Raw genomic sequence first — 26,984 nt, 5'->3', positions numbered from 1 at the left:
TTCCATGTGGGCTTTGTTGCTTCAGGGCTAGATGGCCGCTTGTTTACTTTCAAGCCTTTAAGTCCCCAGACACTATAGGTCTCGATAGCCGGGCATCATCAGCCTTATTCACCACACAAAGGGACTGTCAATCTTTATAGGGTAGAAAACCCAGTCTTTCTCTGATGGAACAACTGGCAGTTTCAAACTACTGACTTTGCAATTAGCAGCCCAATGTGTAACCACCACTCCACATACAAAACAAACTCACTGCTACAGAGTCAACGCTGACTTATAGCGACCTCCTGTGGGTTTCTGAGACTGTAACTGTTTACAGGAGAGGAAAACGCACTCTTTCCCTAAAGGAGCTGCTGGTGGTTTTGAACTGCAGACCATGCGGATCGCAACCCAACTCGTATAACCACTGCACCACCAGGTCACCTCGCAACATAGGAGATTTCCAAAAAACCTGAAAGGCTGAATATATTGGTGAATGAACAGCATGCATAGCAGAAACTGACAAGTGTTGGAAGGCAGGATAGTCAATAAATAAATCATAAATGTGTATGAGTATGAGTACTTTTAAGGTAAAGGGTATGCATTGTTCTTTGCTAATATCTTGCATACTAGCGAGCACAACACCTTGCACATAGATAGCAGATATGTCTTGATTGAATGAGTAACTGGCCCTCTTAAGATTGTTTCAGTTCTGATGCAGGAGGAAAGTACTTCTTCCAGTGTCTAGTCTAATTTTCTGAAATCTGTGAAGTTATGACCTTCACTTTCAGTTAGTTCTGAAAGGAATTGATTCATTCCGTCACTCAGCAAATGTTCTAGATACTAAGGAAAGAGCAGTGAATAAAACAAAGGTCCACCTAAATTTTCATTGATATCGGTTCTCGGCCTTTTGGCTAAGACCAAGTGTAGCATCTAAATTTTAATTGAAGAAGATGGGCAATCGTGTCGTGATAGGTTTGATAAAGAAGAGCAAAACAAGCTAAAGGGGCTAGAAATGATGCTGAGGGATGAGAGCTCTTTAAATGAAATGGCCACCGATGGCCTTACTGATAAAGGGACAGACACTTGGGCAAAGACTTGAGGACAACAAGCCAGGCATGTATCTGGGGTAAAAGAGTTTCACGAAGAGTAAATAATAAGTGCTTGGATGGTTTGGGGAACAACAAGGAGGCCACGACAGCTGAACCAGAATATGATAGTTCCGTGAGGAACCAAGGGCCATTTCAGGTAGCATCTTGTAGATTTGTTCTTAGTAAGAACGGCAAACTTAGGAGGCTTCTGAGAGGAGAACTGGGCTGGACTGACTTCCTCTGCCCATGGCACTTAGTTCTTTGCCTTTTCATATGTTAACAAGTACGGTTGTGATTACATGCCCGATTTCTGCACAGTGCCCCTCTAACACAGTCTAGGACCGCCCCATAGACTTCCCAGGACTGGGATCTTTATGGGTACAGAGCACTTTGCAGAAGCAGATCACCAGATCTTTTCGCCCACAGAGCAGCTGGTGGGTTCAAACTTCCCACCATTTGGTTAACAATCAAATGAATTCTTAACCATTTGCCCTGACATAGCAACCCTATAGGACACAGTAGAACTGCCCCTTTGGGTTTCTAAGGTTGTAAATCTTTATAGGAACAGACAGTCTCAGCTTTCTAACTCAGAGCAGCTGGAGGGCTCGAACCACAGCAGTCCAAAGCTTACCTGGCAGTGCCACCAGAGCTCCAATAAAGGTAGACCTATTTTTAAAAATTATGACCATCTATAATAGTGGGAAGTAGTGGGTATTCCAGAAATAGAGTGGAAGGAGGAATTATTTTTACGGCGAAGGGAATGATATGTTCTATTTAGAAAAGTATTAATGCGCATTATCCCTTAGTCTATAGACAAAATCCAAGGTTCCAGATATTTCATTTGATAGAAATCTAGCAAAGAATATTTCTAATTGCTTGGCCCTTGATTTCGCTTAGCAAGATGCATTCAACTATAAGAATCAGGTTCTCCTTTCTACTTGGCCATTCTGATATGATGAATACCCCTTTCCAATTATACATGTAGTCTCCTTATAGCCCTTTTGTTCAGAAAAGGGAGTTCTTATGTATGTATAATGAATATAAATATAGGTTTTAGAGAGTGCTAATGTGTTAATGAGATAGAAATAGTCAGACAAGAAAAAGAATAATTGAGGGATTAGTCAACATGGGGGTAATTTGACTTGATAAAAGAATGTCTGAGCAAGAAATATCTGGGGGCTGGGGGGGGAATCAGAAGAGGAATGAAAAGGAATAAGCTCATTTTATGGTGTGAGTTAAGGACAGAAGGAATTTATTCTCTAAAGACAAAACATGGAAGAGTTTGTTTTGTGGAACTTGCCTTAGGGCAGATGGAGGGACAGAGAGTAATTCAAAAGACTTGGTCCAGGAGGTTTGGAGGGGATACATCTATTAGGGGTGTCAGGAGGAGGGGGAAAGTTTTGAACTAACCTTCAGTGAATTCTCAAGCTCATGACACAAAAACTCGCCAGAAACTTGCTACCTTGGGGCAAAATAAAGAGTAACAAAGCTTTTGTCTTACGGCATAGTACCTAACTCCAGGTTTGGGAAATCTTCTAATGGGTGTCAACCACACAAATTTAAATAGGAAATCATCTACCTATCTATCTAGTAAGTTTGATAATGTGAGATTGAATGTAAAAATAATAACTGAAAATAGAAACTAAGATGAAAATGCTTTTTCTTTCTTTCTTTAAATAGTACTTGGCTACTGGTTCTGCATTTTAAAGCAATGCTGACATAAAATGGTAAAGCAAGGCTTACTTTTGTGTCTCCATTCATGATTTATATCTCTGGTGATGCCCTATCATTTTTGAAGAGTCAAAAATGGCTAGAAATACAGGAAGGGGTCCATTTCCTTGAGTTGCTCCCTAGGCCTGTGCTTTGGTGGCTAGCAGTGAGCTTCATCCTGTAATCATAGAGGGTCTCTCTCGTTTGCTTGAGTCTTCTCACATTCGTAGTAAGTTAGTGTATACATAGCCTGATACTTCACTATTGTTGTAATTATAATAATAACAATAGGATAGAAGGAGGAATTACATATAAATAATAATAACAGGAATAAATGGAGGAATGAAATATTACAAAGTTCAAAATACATAATGAGCAATTGGTGAGGAAGCATCTCACATGGAATTGACCTGTTTAATCCTCACAAGAACCATATCCCATAGGAACTATTATTCTAGTCATTTCACAGCAGAGACTGAAGAGGTTTAATAACATATTCAAATTCCCACATGTAACCATTATGTATTCCTAGCTTCACAGATGGGTTTGCAGAGACTAATGATTGGCAGCCCACAAGCCTCAACTGCATACCGAAGGGGCTAATCTGACTTTGTTTTTTGCCCGACAAAGTGATTAATATAACAAATGGGGAAGACTGGTGCAGGGGGCTATTTTCTGTTCTTTAATGTCTTTGATGTTCCTTTTGCTTTCTCTCACTCTCACTCTCTTCGTGTGTGTGTATTAGTCAATTACAATCCCAATAGTGCTGTGTAACATGCTAACCCCCAAACCTCAGTGTTTTACAGAAAACCACAATCATGGTTGAGGCGATCTAGGCAAAGCTTGACTAGTAAGCTCTGCTTCCAACTGCAGATTGATTGTCCGTTCAGCTTAGATTGTCTCCATTTGTGTTGCGCTTGGAGGCCTGAGTCAAATTATTAAAGCCACTTGGGTTATGTTCTCATAGCCAGTTACCAGAACACAAAGGACAAGCTTCTTCTCACATGATGCCTGTTAAAGTTCCATTGCCTAATGCAAGTGACACGGTAGAGCCCAAGGTCAAGGGGCTGAGAACCACACTGCCCACTATGAGGATATAACTAAGGTATAAAGTTTGTTTTGCTTTTATTTTTAAAATGCAGTAAAGAAGTAGGACCAAAATTCATTACCCCCTCCTTTTTTTTAATTGATGTCACATCCTCAGCACCCTCTCACTCTTCCCCGGTTGCTTTCAAAATAGGGTATATATCTCATCTGTAGTCATTTGGTTTTTAATATCCAAGTTGCTCCCTACTGTCTCAGGTTGCAAATTTTACTTTCCTTGAAATTTCCCTAGTGCCTAATACAGTATGCCTCACACAGAGAGCATTCAGAAAGTGATGTTGACTGCCTGCCGTCATTTAAAAGCACATCTGGAGAGGCTAACAGCACCTGGCAATATTGTACTGACTTGTTAGTAACCTGACTTCACCCAGATGGCCCAAAGACTCTAACCACTCTTACCTGTAGCCAAGTTCTCCGGCAATAGTCTGCCAATTCGGTTCCACAATATTCAGAAATTCCATGAGCAGAAGTCAGCCACAGCTCTCTTTATGTACACACCCATTCTCCAACGGCTGGCCTTGTGAGGCTTGATTTCTCTCTTACTCTTCTAATAAGCACAATGAACTTCTGGAAGCTTTGCTAAAGTCAGTGTGAAGGAGCTCTCCTTTCATGAAGGCTGCCACCAAATTAGACTTTGTGAGACTGTGCAGCCAGTAGCTGTGGATATTAGATATAGTGTTTATCTCTGCAACACCTTGCCAAGTAGCTTAATATGAACTCTTGACTTTCCAGACCAAATGTGAGCCCGATACTCTAAATGACTTGGCAATCAACTGACAAATCCCATGGTATGGCATGCTGTTCACCATGTGCGGAGGGCTCAGAGCTTGGCATTATCTGTCTGCTAGCTCATATAATATTTGCAGGTTGTTCTTCATGAGGAATTTTCCTTACCCATAAAGATTTTCACAGCTATGGCAGACATCAGAGGTCTCATTCATCACTCTCGTGACCTTCCCCTCTGGAATGTGCCCATCTGTCTCTGCTGTTGTAATCTTTATGGAAAATCTGCCCATCTTTGAAAGTTTAGTAAGTGATCTTAAAGTTTTCATTGAACCTTTACTTTTGATACATGATATAGACATAAAAACACTTGTTGTAATTTAATGTTTGAAAAGTGTTACATTTAACTTGCCCTTTCAGTCAAATGACAGCAAACTTACTTCTGCTACAGGAACTATATGCATCACATCAAGAGACAATCAGAACCCTACAGGAAGCAACGCAATGAGGGTGGTGGGGAGGCATTCAGTAGTAAGAACTACATAACATGTAAATTCTAGATTAGCCCCTTGAGTTTGACTTATTTAAGATGGAAAAAAAAGTGAAAATAGGGTGTGTGTGTTTTTTTTCAAAAAAAAATAACATTGTAAAGAAGACACTAAGCAAATTCAGTAAATCACTTTAATGAACAGGAGAGGCAGATGATCAGCCCTCAGATGTTGCCCTTCCTCACTCATATACCCTTTGCATACACAACTTCTCAAACGGTTTCTCAGGCTCGAATCCCATTACTCTCCCACTGTCTCCTCCCTCATTCGACCTCTGTGATCTGGCTGCTACCTTCATTACTTTTGTGAAGTGGCCATGTTGAGGTCACCAGTTTTCTCCTTGTGACCACATACACCTTTTTCTTCTATATGCGCAATTCCTTGGAACTCGTAGCTGCTCTGACCTTGCCAGCATGGCTGGCCTTCTTGAAATGCGCTTCAGTCCACTTGATTCTACTGCCTTTCTCGCATTTCTTTGACAGCTTTTCCATTGCTACTACCACTGTAGCTTGGGAATGCCACCATTTGGAAGCATGCCCCCAGGGCACAGTTCTCCCTTCACAGCTGCTCTCCCTTTAAGAAGTAGCTGTTGTGTAGCTTTGGTGCTCAATCTAGTATGTACAGTCTTGTTCTTTTACCTAAGTTTCAATAAAAGCACCCAATTTTCAATATTTTCATCTAAAAATGTAATTTATCTGAAATTCAACTCTCCTCAGTTATTTTTTTCAGCAAATGAAATCCCCAATTGCCTAGAACCCAAGTCTTATATTTATTGAGTCATGTGGACACCAAATTCACTACTAGACAACCTATCCAACTCTACTCTCTACCTCTACTATACGCTCCTACCATACCCACTGTATATGGTACCACCAGAGCAATAGTCTTATTTTTATCACAGCAATGCTCTGATTAGAAAACAGCCGTTTCTTTCCTACTATATCAAGCAAACTAATCTGTTCATAATTCATGTTGATGAATGGGGAACCCTTGTCTGAAAATGAAAGGTCTATTGAGCAGATACCATTGATCTGTGCATAAACAGGTGGTGAAAGAAGTACCATGACCTTAGCAGTTGGACAGCATTCAAATTCACTTCTCTTGCCACACTTTATACATGTAGCCTGTTAATATTAGGGAAAAAAACGGATCCAAAGATTATTGAAGATATATGCTGCCCAGTTTGGGCAGAGAGATTGAGTCTAGGATTTCCATCATTCAGGTTGCATGCAATAATAGGTATGTAATTACAAACATTTATTTTCCCCTATAGTTATTCCACAAATCAACTTCATATCCATTTTCTCACTTAATCCCAACATTTCAGTGTTGAAGATAATCATTATTTCTAATTTTCATATAAGAAAAATAAGATTCAGAGAGAGAAAAAATTGCTCAAGATCAGGTAGTCATGGTGCAGTAGTAGCAGAACTCAAGCCCATTTCTTCTGATTCTGTGCTGTGGACACTTTCCACTTGATCCAGATCCTTCTCACAGTGGGTTAAGCTTTGAGATAATAGGCTGGGTGCCTTCATAAACTCAAAGAGCTTACAGTCTGTCTAGGGGAGAAAGACTGTGAGAAACAAGTTCTCAAATAATCCACTGTATCAGCCAGTTTATCTAATCTGCCTTGAGAATTACACCAACTAAATGCCATTGACCTGCAGAAAATGGATTTTCTCTTTCCACCTGAATCAATAAAGAACGACTTCTGCTGCCAGGAATGTAATTTATATAAAATGTCCTGAAAATGTCCATAGCCTTTGATCGAGTAAACATACTTCTAGGAATTTGCCTAAGAACATTAACAAAAATATCTACGAAAATATATATACAAAGGTGTATTTACAAAGATATTACTTATAACAATGAAAACCTAAAGACAGTATCCCCCAAGAGGGAATTTCTTCAATAAATATCCCTGAAGACCCATGGCCCTATGGGGGACAACACTGGCACGGTCTGATCCCATGACACCAAGGAAAACACTAAAGGCGTGAGGCAGAGCAATGGGGGCAGCACAGCAGGGAGCTCCCGAGGGAGTCCCAAGGAAAGACTTTGGGACAAGAGCGTGGCACCCCATCGGACTTAACTGGAGGACACGCCTAGAGGTCAAAAATCAGACCTTGATCTATTTAAAGGATTTTCTTTCTTTTTTTAATTTTGTCTTTCTCTTTTTAAAAAATTAATTTATTCTTCTCTGGGGCATTGGTTTTCTTTTTTGTTGTCATCATTGTGTTCTCTTTTGTCACATTGTCTCTCTATGCCTTCTTTTTGGTGCATATTATTATCTCTGCAGATCTATCCAGGTAAGATAGGCTGGATGAACAGTCTGAAGGAGAAAATAAAGGGACCGATAGTTCCAGGGGCACATGGGAGGGGAAGGCGGGGGAAAGGAGGTGGTGTTAACCAACCCAGGGACAAGGGAGGAACAAGTGATCTAAAATTAGTGGCAAGGAGGGTGTGAGGGGCCTGGCAGGGATTCAGCAAGGGCAATTAAACTGAGAGAAATTACTGAAACCCAAATAAAGGCTAAGCATGATAGTGGGGCAAGAGGAAAGTAAAAGGAAATAGAGGAAAGGACTAGGAGGCAAAGGGTATTTATAGAGGTCTAAATACAGGCATGTACATATGTAAATATATTTATAAAGGATAGTGGGGAAATAGATCTACGTGCATATATTTATAGGTATAGTATTAAGGCAGCAGATGGACATTGGACCTCTATTCAAGTACTTACTCAATGCAAGAACACTTTGTTCCATTAAATTGGCGTTCCATGATGCATACCTTCCGGACACGATCGCTGAAGACAAATGTGTACATAAGCAAATGTGGTGAAGAAAGGTGATGGTGCCCAGCTATCAAAATATATAGCATCTGGGGTCTTAAAAGCTTTCAGGAAAACAAGCAGCCATCTAGCTCAGAAGCAACAAAGTCCACATGGAAGAAGCACACCAGCCTGTGTGGCCACGAGGTACAGAAGGGACCAGGTATCAGGCAACAAAGAACAAAGAATCATATCAGTGCGTGCACACCTTCCCGATATGATCACTGAAGACAAATGTGTGCATAATGTGTGAACAAAGCTGATGGTGCCTGGGTATCAAAAGATATAGCGTCTTGGGTCCTAAAGGCTTGAAGATAAACAAGCGGCCATGTAGCTCAGAAACAACAAATCCCACATGAAAGAAGCACACCAGCCTGTGTGACCATGAGGTGTCAAAGAGATCAGGTAGCAGGCATCAAAGAACAAAAAATCATATTATTGTAAATGAGGGTGAGTGCAGAGTGGAGACCCAAAGCCCATCCGTAGGCACCTGGACACCCCCTTACAGAAGGGTCATGGGGAGGAGACGAGCCAATCAGGGTGCAGGGTATCAACCATGGAACATACAACTTTCCTCTAGTTCTTAAATGCTTCCTCCCCCGACTATCATGATTCCAGTTCTACCTTACAAAACTAGCTAGACCAGAGGATGTACATTGGTACAGATAGGAAGTGGAAACACAGGGAACCCAGGACAGAATGGCGATACCAGGAGGGTGGAGGGAAGGTGGGGTAGAAAGGGGGAACCGATTGCAAGGGTCTACATATAACCTCCTCCCTGGGGATGGACAACAGAAAAGTGGGTGAAGGGAGATGTTGGAGAGTATAAGATAAGACAAAATAGTAATTTATAAATTATTAACGGTTCATGAGGGAGGGGGAGCAGAGAAGGAGGGGAAAAAATGAGGAGCTGATATCAAGGGGTCAAGTAGAAAGCAAATGTTTTGAGAATGATGATGGCAACATATGTACAAATGTGCTTGACACAACGAATGTATGTACGGATTGTAATAAGAATTGCACGAGCCTCCAATAAAATGTTTTTTTTTAAAAGATTACCAAGGGGCACAATGGCATTTTGTTGATAATGTGTTTGTCCACTATCTTGTCCACTATTTTGGTGATATTATCAGAATGTGTATGTAAACAAAAGCATCAAGTTATAAAAATGTGCTGTTTGTGGACTGTCAAAAAAATGCCTTAAGAGGGAATTTCTTCAATAAATTAAGATACATCTATTACTAGAATACAGTTAACACTCAAAAAGCTGTTGTAACCCAGCAAGCCCATTCTTAAACTCTTATGAGAAACAAAAATATATGCTTACATAAAAATTTGTACATGAGTATTGATACCAGAGCTTTAGTCATAATTGTCAAACAGTGGAAACAACCCAAATGTCCTTCTAAGAAGAATGGATAAACAAACCCTGGTGCATTGATACCGTGGAATACTACTCACCAATTGAAAGGAACAAGCTATTGATACGCATAAGCTCTCAAGCTATAATAGAGGAATAGGTCATCCCACTTCCCTCAGGTGGGATAATTCTAGAGTGTTTTCTGCACTGAAGCCTCAAGGTCCCCTGAAAGTCAAGTGCCCACATCAATAAAGTTTTTTCCCTTCCCCGTGCTTCCTGAATCACGAGTTACTGGTTTCAGAGTCCACTTCTGAATGAATACAGCCAAGATGGCTTCCATTCTCCTGTTTACTACACCTTTGAGATAAGATGACACCATCTCATCCGTGTTCTAGGTAGGAAAAAAAATGTGGATAGGAAAAAGTCAAAAGCTTTTTTTCAATTTTGTCAGCAACTTTTAAAGAACTTACATCATAGGCCTTTAAGGTGTTGATGGACCCAAGAGTTTATCTGTGACTCAAGAAGAGACTCTATATGATGCAGGCAACTATCTGTGTCCCTGGTCTCGGACAAGGAGAACTGTTGAGGCCATATGCGTTAGGAGTGAGAGGAAAGGTAGAATTGAGGCCAGGATGTGGTGAACCCTGAATAACGGGGAAAATAACTTTGAGATCTGTTTATAGACAGGGAAACTATGGAAGGGTTTTGAGCAAAGGAGACTGGCGTGTTCCAAGTGGTACTTTGGAAAAATTCATTAATGCTATAGTAGATTCTACCTTGGCCCTGTGATCAGGAGAGACCAGTCCCTGAAAAAGGACATCATGTTTGATGAAGCAGAGGGGCAGCAAAAAAGAGAAAGGCCCTCAGGGAGATGGTGTGACACAGTGGCTACAACCATGGGCTCAGGCCTAAGAACAAATGTGAGGATGGCGCAGGACCCGGTACTGTTTCATTCGGTTGTGCAGAGGGTTACTATGGGTCAGAACTGACTCGATTTCACCTAACAACAACATACTGGATACACTGAGGAGCTAGAAGAATCTGAGGAAAAGTTATAATGTAGCATGAGGAAGTGTTTGTATTTTGCCCCTCCACATCCAATGTCCACACATCCTCCTATATTCTTTGTCTTGGGAGACAGACCTGCCACTTCCTAGTTTGTTGTTGGTCTTAATAATATTAGAGAACCCTGGAAGGCGATGGGTGGAAAAATGGAGAATGAGGTTGAAATCTTTATTCCTCCAGCTCCTTATTACTTTCTTTCTAGGCCATTTCAGTTACCATATATACTTGAGTATAAGCCGACCCGAATATCAGCCGAGGCACCTAATTTTTCCACAAAAGCTGCATTAAAAATGTGCTGCAAAACACGACTTATACACAAGTATATACAGTAATCCTCTACCCATTGAACAGTTGTATTCTGGTTCTCTCTTGTCTCTCTTCTGTCTGTCCTGTCTATTGCTGGTTTCCAGTATTGGTGCACCTTCTTATTCTCCTTCTCTCTCTCTCTCTCTGGGTCACAGGATGGTTCTCTCCCCACATCCTCAGAACGAGAGGTAGTCCTGGGTCCCTGTTGTTATTAATACTGTCCCTTGTTGTTTTCCTATAGCCCAAACACACCATTGTCAGCAGCTTCCTAACTAAGTATTCTTCAAATTACACGATTTGAATGTGCCATCTGTTTTCTGCCAGGACCCTGACGCTTTCAGTCTTCCTGTAATATATGAGTCTTCTGAAAACAGATCCTATTTATTCAGTAATAAGGTCCTTAGGGCATGGGACACGTTAGGACCTCTTTCCCTACCACACCCTACCCCCACCCACAAATACCTAGCACATTATGTGTGTTCAGTAAATACCAGTTGAATGAGTTTAAAGCTAGAATATTAGATGGGCTCATGGGGAAATATCCTCGGAGACTAACATTAAGTGCACAATGGCAGTAGTTGTTGCCTGTCTTATTTGCTGCTATCTATACCATCAGCACTTTGTACCATGTCTACCTCCTAGAAGGTGCTCTGTAAAAATAAATACATAAATAAATGAAATTGCATAATGTGTGAAGAGATGTTAGTATTGTTTGGTGTCTTTAGGGATTGGGCTCCCTTTATCAGGGAAAATAGGTCTCATCTGAGCTCTTGTGAAATTAGTTTCTCTGAATTGATCAGATGATTTCTTTTAAGTATTTAGAACAGGACCGACGGTGGAGATTACAGATCATAGGGAGGCAGATTTTGACCAGAATAAAAGGATGCTGTTTATAATTATCAGGAAACCTAGAGGAAATAAAAAGAGCCCCTCTAGCAGGTGGTGACTTCTCTGACAATGAAGTTTTTCAAGCAGCTCCTGGAAAATAATTTGGTGGAAATGGTGTAGAGGGTGCATTTAGATATCGTGTAGAGAATGTGGGCTAGATGACTTTACAATCCCTTTCAAGAGTTAGTATTTGTCTCCTCAGTTGGTTGGCTCATATTTATAGAGTGCCTGTTATGTACCACACATGATAAAACAGAGAGGCTACCCAGGGCGTGGTTATAATTCTGACTGAGTTCTTTACTAACTGCATGCCCTGGGTTAGTTTCCTGAACATTTCGGAGCCTCCATTTCTTCGTACATGCTACCCTGTTTCCCCGAAAATAAGACAGTGTCTTACATTAATTTTTGCTCCCAAAGATGCGCTGGGTCTTATTTTCAGGGGATATCTTACTTTTCCATGAAGAAGAATACGGTACACATTTATTGCTGAACAACAAAAAAGGAAAGTTATTACCTGTATATGGTATGGTAGTAGTTGCCATCACAAACCAGCATAACCAGACAAACTGTGAATCCTACAGTATCAAGAATTTCTTGTTACTACCATTATTTCCATGTACAACAATCTGTGGTACATTTACTCACACTTCCTGTCTGCTCCGGCTGCGCTGTGGCCAACAGTGAGCTGTGCGGCGGGCTACGGCCCATAGTCCAGTTACGGTAACTTTGGGGGTCCTTATTATCGGGGAGGCCTTATGTTGGAGGAGGTCTTATTTTCAGGGGATCCCTTGTATTTCAGCAGGAGACAAAACTGTAAGTAGGTCTTATTTTCGGGGGATGTCATACTTTCGGGGAAACATGGTAATAGAATGAGGATCCCTGGTGGTGTAATAGTTAAGTGCTCGGCTGCTACCAGAAAAGTTAGGTGCTTCAAACCTACCCAGTGACACCCCTGTGGGAGAAACATCTAGTGATCTGATCTGCTTCCATAAAGATCATTGTCAAAGAAATTAAATAGAGCCATGCTGCTGTGTTACATCGGGTCACTCCGAGTCAGCACTGATAAAAGAAGAACATGACCTCAGAAAGGGGAAATGTTCTTTAGTTAAAGAACTTAACTAAAGAAGTTAAAGTTCTTTAGTTAAAGAACTCTTGCCTTCCTTCCAGGAGACCTGAGTGCCTCCCCAGTCAATGCACCTCGTGCATAGCCAACACCCATTTTGTCAGTGGAGGTTGTTAAGTGGCAGAGCAGGTTTCAGTAGAGTTTCCAAATGAAAGACAAAAGGCCTAAGCGTCAACTCTCAAAAATCAGACAATGAACATCCTCTAGATTACAATGGTGGAATCTGTGACCAGTCATGAAGACGGCGCCGGAGCATGCAATGTTTCATTCCCATCCCATGGTGCATGGAGTGGCTATACGCTTTGGGACAGCAACCACAACATGACCTCCTAGAGTGTGGGGGACCATCACATTACGTAACAAACTGTGTCCTGTACACTGTAGAAAGGTGACGCCTTGATTTTCTCCTTTCTTCATTCTCTGAATCGTCTGATTTCATGTTGAGTAATAGACCAAAATGAGATTCTATTACTTACTGACTTCAGACCTTAGACATGCTATTGATTTCATTTGATCTCAGCGGTTTTTATCATCTGCAAAATCAAAATAATATTACCTACCAAATAGATCATTATGAGAATCAATTAAGTCATGTTTCAGGCCCATAAGAGGTTTTTAAATAACTTCTTGTCCTTTCCTTTCCTGTTCCTTTAGCTCAAGCATTCTCAATGGGGCCATTGATTTTCAACTGCTGACCTTGCAGTTAATAGCCAAATGCGTGACCACAATGCCACCAGGCAAGCTTTACATACTCAGAGAGAGATTATAGCTGTGCTATTAAAATGTCTGGAGGTTCAACAATGAGGAGAAAAAAATCTGAAAAGACCCTTTGGGGGTCAATAGCGAGAAAAGGGCTGTGAGAATTCCACTCCCAAATAAAAGTCCAGCATAGGATGTGTCCATAGAAGCTTAATGGTTTGGCATTCTACTGCAGAGACAAGTGCCAGTGGTGAGAAGATACTCGCAAATGTCTTTTTTCTGAACCCAGAGAGCAGTATTCTCTTTTGCCTCCGGTAAATAGTATACTATGTATTTCTTCTAACCTGCCCCATTTAAAACATATCAAACTGTGTTACTGAACTCCAAGTGCACACACACGCACACATACACACACACAATGAGAAAAGTGGAAAGATTAATGAATGTATTTGGGTCTGAATTCCTGAGAGTGCTCTTTTGGCATGGTTTAACTAACATTAGCATTCTTTTAAATTTCCTGGTTAGGCCCCTGTGTCGTTCAAAATATACCTCAACACCAGGGGTGCATGGCTTAGCTTATTCTGTTCATCAGGTATTAAAAAATAGTTGGAATAGGTACCTGCCCTAAATAGTGTGGCCTGTGTTTATGATTTTCGAAACCACCTTGGGCGCAATATTGAATCCTGTCACCTCGAGGGCGAAAAAGCATTTGAAGGGAGAACTGCTCCCCTTTCTTACTCTTAATAACATACTCTGTCTATAGCACAAGGAGAAATTCAGAGGTTGTTGTGGAATAAATACACTCATGTGTAGTTTGCTATTTAAATTCCATCCACAAGAGCCCCCGGTGCTGGTCTGGTATGATAATAGATGAGTTTTACCCTGGAGAATCTGAGTCACAGAGCTGCCCAGGAATTAAACATCGCAGTTATAAAAACATCTGTATGAGAACATACCAAAGGACAGCACGGTGTCATAAAAACGATTTGCCAAAAAACCCGCTTCTGGTGGGCTACTAAAAATGAACACATCAGGCATAAAAGATGTGTGTTTGTCCCTTCCGAAGGCTAGCTTTGTGAAGGATGACAAGCTTCCGCTGGCACCCTGAGATAAGAAACGGCAGTTGTTGGCATCAACACTATTGCCAGAGATGAACTGATAATTTGGGGGTGCAAGGTAGAAGTCCCCAACATTTGATCAACTTGTAAATTTAGGTAAGGCCAGAATCATCCGGCAGCCCTAAACAGAATTACCCCGCAACCCATTACCAGTCTCTTGAAAAGTAGTCCTGAAGCCAATCACCTGTGTGTTATTTCTGAAGCATGTAGTTCTAGAGTATGTGGACGTGGGGACCCTGGAGCAGACCAAGGTGGAAGTGTTGTTATGTTGTCTTTTTATAGCATCAAGGTCATTTTAGAGTATAACATCTAGGGCTTTGAATGATGGCGGCTAAGCAGTTGCTTAGGTAAATGTGTGACCTGTAAGTCAAAGGAGGGGGGAAAAAAAACAAACCATCTTATGGGGAAGGAAAAAAAATGAAGGCACTGAACTCCACCCTTTGACTTATTTGGTAACCATACCATCAAAAATTCCTGTGGTATATGCATAAAATTTCACCTTGGTGTTTTTAGGATCCTTTTTTATCTAAAAAAAATCTTTCTTTTCAATTTTTTAGCTCAAACATATTCTGAAACCCTCTGGCATTTTTCATTGTTGTGGTTTTATTTCCCCTTTCTTTGAATATTTAATGATGCAAAATCAACTATAGATATTCTCTGAGGGACTTTCTTAGAGAATTCTCTTAGCATCAATTTGTGTTCTCTTGCTCAAAACACCTGCCTGAAGCTTGTGGCTTTCAGACTGAGAGCCCCTGAGCCAGGACACACACCCGCTAGTCCTTCCTTCTTTGAGAAATCTCCGAATAGCAGTGGAATTCCAGGTCAACTCTGCCTCTACCAGAGGACATTCCCAGCATCCTTCAAATCAGAAAGTATTTCTGGACTATTAGAATAATAAAGAACTGGAAAGGAATGATGAGAGAAATTGTGCCACGCGTGAGTCTATAGAGACCTTTAAGAAAAGAATAAACATTCCTTTCTCCGTTTGGGCATTCACAGGCTGGACCAAACAGTCTCCGGAGCTCGCATCTTCCTTTTATGATGCTGAGATTTTAAGAGGAGGATGTGCTGAGCAGCCAGGTGCTATGATTTCTGGCTCTTCACCTTGTCTCCTGCTAGAGAGGGCTTGAGGTTTAGGTTTCCATAACATCAGATTCTGGCCAGGCAGGTCAGCGAGTCCATCCCACATCCTTAAATGAGGTCTTATTTACTCTCTAAACTAAACTGGGCGGGAGAGCTCTAACCTACACAAGGAAAAAAAGTGGAAGAGAAGAGAAACCTGCAGGGAGTTGAGAGAAAGTAAAGGGGGGAAGAAGAGAGGGCAGTGAGAAGGAAGAAGGAGGACTAGGAAAAGAGTCCCGGAGAGAGACTGGAAGTGGAGTATGAGTGTGTGTGTGGTGGGGAGGGGGGTTGTTCTCTCTTATAACAGCAGATTTTCATATTCAAAAGACTGTCTGCCAAAGCGTTAAAGCGTAATTCTTGGCTAAACACAAATCCCTTTTCTGTATCTTTCGAATGACATGTTGCCAAGACAGAAAGGCAGCATGCCTTGTTAAAGGTTGGGTGAGTCCATCCCTCTATGCCTCTATATAAAACCAAGAATCTGTACTCTCATTACCCTTAAATTGTCTGGCAGTGGGTGAAGTTAACTTTTATTAGAAGCTGTTCTTTCATATGATACAGTGTAGTCAAGGATATATTAGCTTTGACATTTTCTAACATTTCAATATACAGTGGAGTGAATTTACTGGGAGACTAATTTGGAAGGGAGATTTTCATGGGAGGAAATAATGGTCAGCATCAGCTGTACTTCAAAATTGCTGTTCACTTGGATGAAAATTCAGGGGGAAAATGCTCGTCGTCCATGTGACATTCTTAGACGCTAATGAGAATGCTTGGTTTTTTATCCATGATGACAATCTATGTTCTTGTTTTTGTTTTCCTTAAGTCCAGTGCCTTCAAACTCTATTCAGGAGCAAGATTTTGTTGTTGGGAAAATGGTAGTGTGCCTCCTAAATATGATTATTTTGTCTTGAAGAAAGGAAAAAAATAAATCAGATTAAACAGTTATATAAAAGGTATTTTTAGCGGTTCGGCCTTAGCAAAGCCAAGCCCAACAATTTACAGATTGAAAAGCAGTTTAAAGGTGATGGATGTGACTAATACACAATGAAGTCATTATAAAACAAATTCCCAGTATGTGAAATTTAATTTCACCTATAGGATTCATCACTCATCACAAAAGTTTTATTACACTCTGGTACCGGGTGCCCGTTCTCTCACCGTTTGCTTATCTTTGCTAATAAGATCATGCTGGTCAGCTGAAAATTTGAGGCACCAATTAAACATATAATCAGTCAATGAAATTGGATTCTGTTTGAACCAAATAAAGAGAAAAACACGCATACCAGAGTGATAAGTGTAGTACTTTAGCGCCAATAACTTAGGATGTAAATATATCACAGAGGGATATTTCAGCAGCTAAACTAATAAAACCCAGTCAATCAAACAGTAAGAGATATTTGGAAGCCGCAACAGGAAGTGTTATAAGACAAGTGCCCAATAGGGACATAGAAGGCAGGCTGTTCTTTTCATTTCTTATCTGTTCGATAGGCTTAGCAATAGAATGGGTTGGTGTTGGGATTTTTTTCCCTCCTTCTTTTTCTTTGCATTTATCTTTGTGCCTGAATGAGTTCAATTTCACTTAGATTAGGACAGAAATTTCAGAACAGCAGGTTAATCTGTCCTGTCTTCATGGGTAACTGAGCAAACAGACCAATATCAGTGTAAAATTGTAATTCTGAAGATTAATGTTGTCTTTCCTGTTTGCAGTGAACTTGACCTCTTTTCTTTTCTTTTTTTTCTTTTTATTTCCCCCCATTTCAGCTTCTGTCCACGGCCCCTGGGAGAGAGCCATCTCACCAAACAAAGTGCCCTACTATATCAAGTAAGTCGGAAGAATCACATTCTTAAAGAAGCATTTATTGTGGCTAATCTGTCTTTGCACAAATGAATTTATTTTTAAAACCCGATGCTAGCCTGGCCTACAATACCTATTTCTTTCTTCCCCATGGAAGCTTGGATCATAAACTCCTGCTAAAATTACCACTGTAAATTTGCTGATGCCATAAAGAACAGCCTTCCAGAAAAAAAAATCCATTTAAAGCCGCATTTGTGGTGTGTTTCGAGGTGAGGGGAGAGGGCCAGACTCTTCACAATAGAGTGGAAAGCTCCAGATAATATTGCTAATAGTGGGAGTAAGTATTTGTAAGAACAATTTCATTTATTTAGGTGTCTTTCCCACCACGTTTCTGCTTCAAACAACAATGGACTACTGGTAGCGCTATATGTGCACGAGTAGTTTGAAGTGATTAATTACTTCATGTACCCCAAAGGCAGGCAGTCAGCAGCATTTGTGGGTCTAGTGGATCTCAGTCTGGAGTGGTGGTTCTCAGCCTTCCTCCTGCCGTGACCCTTTCATACTGTTCCTCATGTTGTGGTGACCCCCAAACCATACCATTATTTTCGTTGCTACTTCATCACTGTCATTTTGCTACTGTTATGAATCATCATGATCCACATATCATACAATTTGATAGTACCATCAAATCAAGAAGAGATGTACAATCATCACCACAATACATTTTAGAACATTTTCTTCTTTCTTGTACTTGTTATGAGTTCCCCACTCCCCCACCCCCAAAACCTCCCTGCCATACCTTCTGGAAAGCACTAATCCAGTGACTGTCTCTATAGATTTCACTATTTTGTATTTCATATGGAATTTTATATTTCAGAAAAAACATCTAAAGTAAATCAACCAAAAAACTAACAAGAATAAACAAGTAAAAAACGGGGGGGGGGCCTTAAACAAAAAAAGTGGAAAATATTACAAACGAAAGTCAATTTAAAAAATTTATGGGGCAAGTTTTATGTTTATGGAACAATTTTAAAGGTTTTTGAATAATTTCGTTCAAAGTCTTCATATTCATACACATCACTCTCTTTGCATCATTTAAAGCCCAGCATTCTCATTTTGAATGAAAGTGCTTGTGACCTGCTTCTCTTCTTGTCAAACCTGTTTCTAAGCACTCGTGTCATCTAATCCCGCTATGAACTCAAATAAACGTTATTCTTTTCATTTAGTAGATAAGATTTCTAGGACCACCTGAAAATAACAATAATAATATATCCAGTAGAATCATGGTGGCTTTAAGCCATCGTTTTCCAAATTAGTATCTGTTGCAAGTTTATTAAGGATCTCCCAGTGATTAATAAAATCCCTGAGCCCCAGTGCCCATTCCCTGAATCCTTGTCTTCTCCTTGCCATGTTACACCTAGAAAAAGAGGTTACAGAGCATTTTTGCGGAGAAGTGAAAAATCAATGCAGTCCAAAAAGACGAAAAGAAGTTCCACAAAGGCAGTGATGTCCTCGTCACCACCAACCCGCCCCCACACACAACCCAATATATTACCCTCTTAACACTTCTCAGTGGAATTAGAGAGGAGCTACATGTTCATTGGTCTAATTCTCCTTTGTATATTTGAAGATCAAAGTAGTGGTATTGGTAACGCCACCAGTCTGGGAACAAGCAAACTTGAGTTCTAATCCCAACTCAGTCATTCCTTGACTCTGGGACCTGAGGCACCTCATTTAACATATACAAACTTTTGTTTCTTTTACAGACATTGAGTTGAACCAACATGAGGTCCTTGCTAGCTCCAAGACTCATTGAATATGGCTCATTCTGTGGTCTTCTCCAATTTGAAAAATGGGCTATCTATCCCCCAGCCACACACACATCTTATCTTTATTTTTAAAATTAGTCATTTTCATTTTTAATGCAATATACATTAGTACTTCACTTTATCCATTGTTTAATTACCTTTGGGTATGCCCTCTCGGCCCACTCCTCTTTCTCCAGGCACCGCTTTCAACAACGGAATCTGGGTGTATAGTGTAGGATTGGTCTTTCTGGTGCAATGGTAGAGGACAAAGAAGAAGAGGTAGGCAATATTAATGGACGGGTGAGAATGGAGACCTTAAAACCTCCAAAATGATCAGATCCTTCGAGTGAGGAATGACATCATTTATCAGAGCTTTCTTTGAAATATTATGAAGAGGAACAATTCTCTCTACAATTGTAATCTATTTGAAACTAGGGAGTCTGTCATTTTAAAAAAAATCATTTTACTGGGGGCTCATGCAACTCTTATCACAATCCATACATACATCCATAAATACTGCTAAAATGGAAAATTCTGATGCTCGTATAGAGAGAGAATGTGTTCATATAGAGCATGTACATTGTCAACAAACATTATAATGCTTTTTTGTAACTTTTTATTGTGTATTGGGTGAAGATTCCTGGAGCAAGTCAGTTTGCCATTCAGCGAGTCCTAAACATTTTATTTCATGTAACTGATTGCCATTTTCATAAGGCAACACCATTGATCCCACCCCCACCTTGTGCTCCCCATTTCTAGCCATTCTTTCTTCTGAACATTGTCCTAGGGAAAATGCTGCCCTATTGTTTATGAACGTTTGGCTGGTCTAAGGATTGCATAACTCCTTAGTGCTGTTGCTCACTTTATAGACCTATTGTTTGTCTAAAAATTGTACCAAAGGGTACAGTTCATCTTCAGGTATGAAGGATGACCCAGGACCATAGTCTCTGGGGTTCTCCCATTCTTCTTCAGACTAGTAAGCCCAGTCTCTTTTTGTGACTTTGTATTTTCCCCCCATAATTTTTACTACTCTATCCAGGACCTTCTAATGTGATCCTCTTTAGAGCAGTTGGTATTAGTTACCACGCACCATCTAGTTCCTCTGGTCTCAGAGTTTGGTGGGCCTAAGATTTGAATGGTTCACAAGTCCCTTGGACTAATTTTTTCCATGTACCTTTGATTTTCTTCACTCTTTTCTGCTGTGTACCTGGAAAAACCAATAGTTGCAGCTTATATGGCCACCTGCAAGCTTTTAAGAACCCAGTAACTACTTATCAAAGTAGAATGTAGAGCAGTTGTGTGTGTGTGTGTGTGTGTACACTGTTATGCCAATTGACCTTACTGTCCCCCAAGTCTATGGCTCTGTACCCCTAAGCCTAGCAATTCATTCTTTCAAGATGTTGTGTTACTACTAAGTAGTTTTCATAAATTTGCCCTTATATGATCTACTATATTCATGGATAATGTATTTTAGTGCCATTTTCATTTTATTACCCACTGCCATCGTCCAAAATACTTTATTCAGAACAAATTGCCTTGCTATACGTGGTTCAGTAGATTCCATGCACTGACAAATGTCATTCATAATCCGATGTGCCTATTTGGTCAAAAACTACATTAATTATAACTTCACAATGAGATTCCTTCAACCAGTCTTGATTATTCCTATTTCTTATCTTATTTGTCTTTCTTTTCATTTGAGAGTTTTAACCACCCATCTCCCAAACCCAAAAGCTGCAAAGCCAAAAGTCTTCTCTATATTTTTATTGCTTTATTTTTCCTTTTTGATATTAGAATTAACTGGTTCTATCAATAACAATTGGTATAGACTTCTACACCAATAGCACAGTTCCTACAGTCCCTGGTTGGTTGTTGAATTATGCACTCATCCTGGAGGTTGCAAATCATTAGCAACAACTTTTGCTGTAGATGACAAATCCGGCAGTGTTTATGCTTGCATTCCAACACCAGCTTTTTAGATGCTGCCATGAACCTTGGTTGTGATACTTCAAACTTCATGTTTGTCTTGTTTATGTTTCCATTGCATATATCACTGTTACAGTTGTCATCTTCCCTCTCCCTTGGGGCTCTCTTATTCCTGCCAGCAGCTCTTTCAGGTTATTTGATTACCGTTTTCATTGCCACTGAAAAAATAATCACCAACAATGTTCGACCTGTTACAATCGCCTTTGCCACTCTCTGCCATTTTGTAGTTTTTTGGCCTACTGTCAAACTCATGAAAATTTCAATATAATAGCCTTTAACCAGCTGCTGCATTCTGTTAGGATTTCTTTCACCTTTTTATGTTGCATACTCCCAGATGGGTGAACCAAACGGAGCCAAGAGCTGAGACTCTCGTGCTTTCTTAATGAGTTAGAAAATCATTCTTCTGTATTCTGGACTGTCAAAAGAATTTAAAAATCCCAAACTCAAATCCAGGATGTCCCTGCATATATACCATAAGAAGAGCACCAGAAATATCAGATTAACTCTGTGTTTCATGCGTCCAATCAACAGGCCAACTATCTCAGAACTCTGTCCCAGATGCAGGAACCAATGAATGTTTTGAAAGTTAACCTAGTAATTTGCATTTTAAAAATTAGGATGCAAAAATAATAAGTAAAATTTTAAAATATTAGGATGCATATCCTATTCTTAATTCATTGTCGACCAGCTAGCTTTGAGTTTACTCAATGATTTCTTAAACTTTTTTATCCCACTGTGTCCTTGTCTTAGGAATAATAATTTTTAGGAAATTGCTGCCTTCCGTATAAAGGCATGTTTCAATTTGTCTTCACTGTACATCTTTTAAGATCATAGAATAACCCCAATTAAATTTGTTGGAATTCAGTGAATACATTTTTTAAACACCCAATTGACTTTAATCTCGCATCCCTGCCACTACCCACGAAAACCCTTTTTTATTTTCATCTTTTCACTCTGAGATAGGATAATCATTTTTAGTTTGTAGTCTGCCCTTAGATGAAATATCTTAGTTGCTTCTCTCTGGATCTTTTCCAGCCCTGTTATATATTTATTGGAATGATGTAACTAGAATGGTCCAAATATTGGTTATTAAATTTGTTAGCATTGTCTCTAGTCTTCACTCACTCATGAAGAAAGTAAATGCTATTCACTGTCTTCCATTGGGAAAGACATGGAGAAACCAATTGAGGTTATAACCTCTTCTACATATATTAGTTCTAGCTGAACGTTGATTTTCTGCTACTTTTCAGTAGTAGCAGTTGAAGCGGTTGACCTTATATTTCTGCTAGCTGTCCCTTAGGAAGGGTTTGATTTTTTAGACAAGCTGGTCCTTTCCTCCTTCAAAGACGCTGTGGTTCCTAAATATTATGAGGCTTTCACTAATGAAACTCAGTAGAAAAGCTGCTGACTCAATCAGTGGCAATACATTTCATCATAGATCTCTGAAGCACTTCACAAAAGAGTGAAAAATGGGGTTGTGGGAAACTTGCTAATTATTCAGCGTGTGTGTGTGTGTGTGTGTGTGTGTGTGTGTGTGTGTGTGACATTTTATTGTGATTTGGCTAAAAGTTGGCAGAGAAAATTAGTTTTCTATCCAGCAATTCACACACATTTTGTTTCATGACATTAGTTGCTCTTCCTTCAATGTAACAGCATTTTTTCCTATTTCTTTCCTTGGATTGCCCATTATTTGTTCAACTTTTTTTTTACATGCAGTCCTCAAGAAGTAGTTCGTGTCCAAAGGACTGTCCTATTTTTTCCTCCTGCATATTTTCCATGGTGTGTACACTGAAGTAGAGGTTGTCTAATAACCTTGGACTCCCCTTTTCTCCGCTCTGAATTCCAGGCATGTTTCTATAGCCGCCTATTGTGTTTGAATTGTTCACAACTTTCTAGTGGTTTCTGATTAGCAGAAAGCAATTAAAAACCTTCCTGGATGAAGCCAACCATCACTTCTGTCAACATGTTATTACTGCTGCTTTATCTGCTGTTAAAATTGCTGCTTTGGGGTCTGACTCTTGGGTCTTCTTATGGCTTCCATTCTTATGGAATGGAGAGTCAAGTGTTTGACTCTCGGCATGGAAGGGTGGCCATCTGTCTAGACTTCCCTTTTGTTCTTGTGTCCTCCTGTTTCCTGTTTGTCTCCATTCTGTTTTAAACTCAAGGATCTTGCTCTCATTTTTAGTACCCGGCCTCCCAAGTATCATCTGAGTTTTGACTTTCCCTTTCCTACTGTATTTGCTCAATTGCTACTGTCTTGGTAACTTTTCAGAATCCAAATCCCTCCCATGAGTAAACCATATTGTACTCTATTCTTGATCCAGCTCTCTCTTGTTTGTTCCAGGAGTTGCTCTAATTCAATTTTTGGTTAGTTTATTTGTTCTTTGAGTTATTGATTGCTATTCTCCTACCCGTAATGATATAAAGGAAACAGTGGTTAGATCTATCTTTAACAGCTCTCAACAAGCTAATTATCTCTATTCGCTGGTTTACGGTGTACATATTTTCTATTATAAATAACACTGTACTATGATATCCAACTGATATAACATTTTCCTCTTATTCATTACTAATGCCTCACTGTCAATCTTCTGGCATTCAGTTTGAACATAGGTTGAAAGTAGTGGCCTTCCTCTTAAAATATGAACAGGGTAAGTACGTATATACTCGTGTATAAGCTGAGTTTTTAAGCACATTTTTAGTGCAGTTTTTGTGGTAAAATTAGGTGTCTCGGCTGATATTTGGGTTGGCTTATACTCAAGTATATAGGGTAATTTCATGCTGTTTCTGTTAAGATTCTTCTTATGTGTATTGTCTTTCAAAAGACATCTTCTAACAGCTGACAAAATCTGAAATAGTGGAAATAGTCCTTAGGCCAAGTATCAGAAGGCTTGAAATCTAGTTCTAGACTTGCTTTGTTGTTGTGAGTCATTCATGTCGTGTGAGTTCCTACTCACAAGGCCATGCACGACAGAACAAAATCTTGTCCCATCCTGAGCCACCCTCAGTCATTGCTCTGTTTGAGCTCATTCTTGAAGTCACTGTGTCAACCCGTGTCATTGAGGGGCATCCTTTTTTTCCGCTGAACCTCTGCCTTCCTGAGCCTGATTTCCTTTTTCCAGAGACTGGTCTCCCATGTGAGAATTGAAGGCTCACCATCCTCACTTCCAAGGAGTTGCCTACAGTTCTTCCAAGATTGATTTGTTTGACTATTCCCTAGTTATTTGACCAGCCATTAATCATTTCTCTTCCCTAGGCCTCCGTTTCTTCGTCTGTCATTGAAGGAGGCTGAATATCATTAGCTTACAAGTCCTTTTCAGTCCTGACTTTCTTTTCTTTCTTTCATCATTTTATCGGGGGCTCCTACATCTCTTATCAAAATCCATCCATCCATCCATTGTGTCAAGCACATTTGTACATTTGTTGCCATCATCATTTTCAGTGACTAGAGGACGTTTAATATTTCTATGCTGGTCAAACGGAACACAGGTGGGGGTACACGGGATGGGGGTGGGGGGACACCACTCAGGAGGGGTGGCTTTTGTGAAGGGCTGTGGGGGGGGGCTCTTGGGAGATTTCCAAGGAGTCTTCTTGGCAAAGGGTCCTGGCCTGGAGTGCACGGGAGTTGAGCAAACCCAGTCTTGCCCTTAAGTTGGGGTCCCCCATAGGGGCTCTGTGGAAGGTCTCTGTTTCCAGCTCCATTGCTGGAATCCACACTTCCAGCGTGATGGGGAACTTGGTCTTAGAGAGGGGTCTGGAAGGTACCCTAGGAGCAGCCTCGGGTGGGGACTAGGGTGCAGGTGCCCACTGCCCAAGGGGATGTGGACCCTGCGGGGAAAGGGGAGCATGAGGGGGATGCCCACAGCCTCCCCACTGGGCTGGGCAAAAGCAGAGGGGAGGGGAGCAGGGCCCCCAGTTTTTGCTGAGTCCCAGAGTCCTTAAGGGGGAGGGCGATCAGGAGGGACAGAGGAGAAGGTCTTGGCCACCAACAGACACCGTAAACTTTGGTTTAAAACAATAACTTAAGTGGAGGGAGGCCTTCCAGCCGGGGGCCGGGGTGGGGGTGGGGGGTCGAGGGGAGCGGGGGTATACGGGAGGCGACAAAGGAAAAAGCCAACAAAAAGTTTTGGGTTTTGCTTCCGGCTTAAGAAAGGTCTTTGGTCATCCGTTTAACTGCAGGTGAACAACGGGGCGAGGCAAGGGGGAGAGAGGGCTGCAGTGAGGGGACTGGAGGGCCCAGTGGGTCACAGCAGCCACAGTCTGCCTCCCCTGCCCCTCCAGCCCGTCAGCCCTGCGTCCCCTGTGCTGTGGACGCTGCCTGCTGTAGGCCTGCCACCACGGCGGGGCCGCCTGCATTGGGCCTCTCCAAGCTCCCTGGTGTGGGGCGTGACCAGAGCACCCAGAAAACAAGGATACAGGCTTGGTTCAGCCTGGTCACCCCCCTCAGGCCAGGTGGCCCTGTTCCCATGATGACTCAGGGCGCACAATGTGTTCCCCTAGCCAACAGGGCTTTTGGGTGGGCACAGCCGGCTGGGGCCGGGGGTGGGTGGGCCGGAGGTCAATTTCTTCTGGTGGCCATCATCATTTTCAAAACATTTCTACTTGAGCCCTTGGTATCAGCTCCTCATTTCCCCCTCCCTCCCTCATCCTCCTTCCCTCATGAAACCTTAATAATTTGGAAATTATTATGTTTTCATATCTTACACCGATCGCTGTCTCCCTTCACCCACTTTTCTGTTGTCCATCCCCTTGGGAAGGGGTTATATAAAAATCATTGTGATTGGTCCCCCCTTTCTCCCCCCACCTTTCCCTTACACTCCTGGTATTGTTACTCTTATTATTGGTCCTGAGGGGTTTATCTGTCCTGAATTCCCTGTGTTTCCAGTTCCTATCTGTACGCGTGTACATGCTCTGATCTAGCCAGATTTGTAAGGTAGAAATGGGGTCATGATAGTGAGAGGGGGAACATTAAAGAACTAGAGGAAAGTTGTATGCTTCATCATCAGTGCTATGCTGTACAGTGACTGGCTTGTTTATTCTTTGTGACCCTTCTGGAAGGGGATGTCCAGTTGTCTACAGATAGGCTCTGGGTCTCTGCTCCACACTCCCCCTCATTCACATTGATATCCAGTCCTGACTTTCTATGGGTATAGGAATGTCCACTTGGAAGTAGAAATTGTTTGTGACAGTTTTCCAGAGGAATGAATATGAATCTTCATATTGCCCTTGAGAATTCTTATTGCACCATCAATCTTATCAAGATAGAAAGGGCAAATAATAGTCAATCTTTTACTTAACTGTTTAGCACCCTTGATAATATGGGAAATGGAAGCAACTGAGAATCAGCTGTCTAATTTGAGCTGTCAGTCTTTGAGGACGCTGGTGAATATCTCTGGGGAATTAAATTTGTGAAATTGCTGCCAAAAGCCTGGCGCTCTGCCTTTTCAAAAAGCTTTAGTACACACAGATAACTCAGAGGTCAGGCTTCTCGCTGCACTTTCTCCTCCACAGTGTGCTGGCTCCAAAGGTCACATTAGCCGAGTCTCATTAAGCTCGGGAACCACAAGGAAGGAAGAGTCAGTCACGCGTAATTGACGATGTGATCATGACAACAACTCAGGTTAAGATATCAACTGAGAGAGAGTGAAAGAGCCACCGGAGTGTTTTGCAGTATCCTGATCCTTCCTGCCTTTGGTTTTATAGACCATGTAGATATTAGCATCCGGTGG

General features: G+C 41.0%; 1 protein-coding gene across 4 annotated transcripts in view; it reads left to right on the top strand.

Annotated features, from left to right (window-relative positions):
• Positions 1-26,984, top strand: part of DMD (dystrophin) — a 2,430,848-nt gene that overhangs the window by 2,176,236 nt on the left and 227,628 nt on the right. For all 4 annotated transcript variants that reach the window (XM_045298663.1, XM_045298661.1, XM_045298660.1 and 1 more), the window contains one exon: positions 17,428-17,488. In XM_045298663.1, coding sequence (XP_045154598.1) covers positions 17,428-17,488 — 61 coding nt within the window. The remainder of the gene's footprint in view (positions 1-17,427; positions 17,489-26,984) is intronic.

The sequence above is a fragment of the Echinops telfairi genome, unplaced genomic scaffold (assembly GCF_000313985.2).
Source record: "Echinops telfairi isolate 266 unplaced genomic scaffold, ASM31398v2 ScPeMD7_7436;HRSCAF=8474, whole genome shotgun sequence".
Taxonomy (NCBI): domain Eukaryota; kingdom Metazoa; phylum Chordata; class Mammalia; order Afrosoricida; family Tenrecidae; genus Echinops; species Echinops telfairi.
The sequence above is the reverse complement of the archived record's forward strand: the minus strand, read 5'-3'. Positions and strand labels throughout refer to the sequence as shown.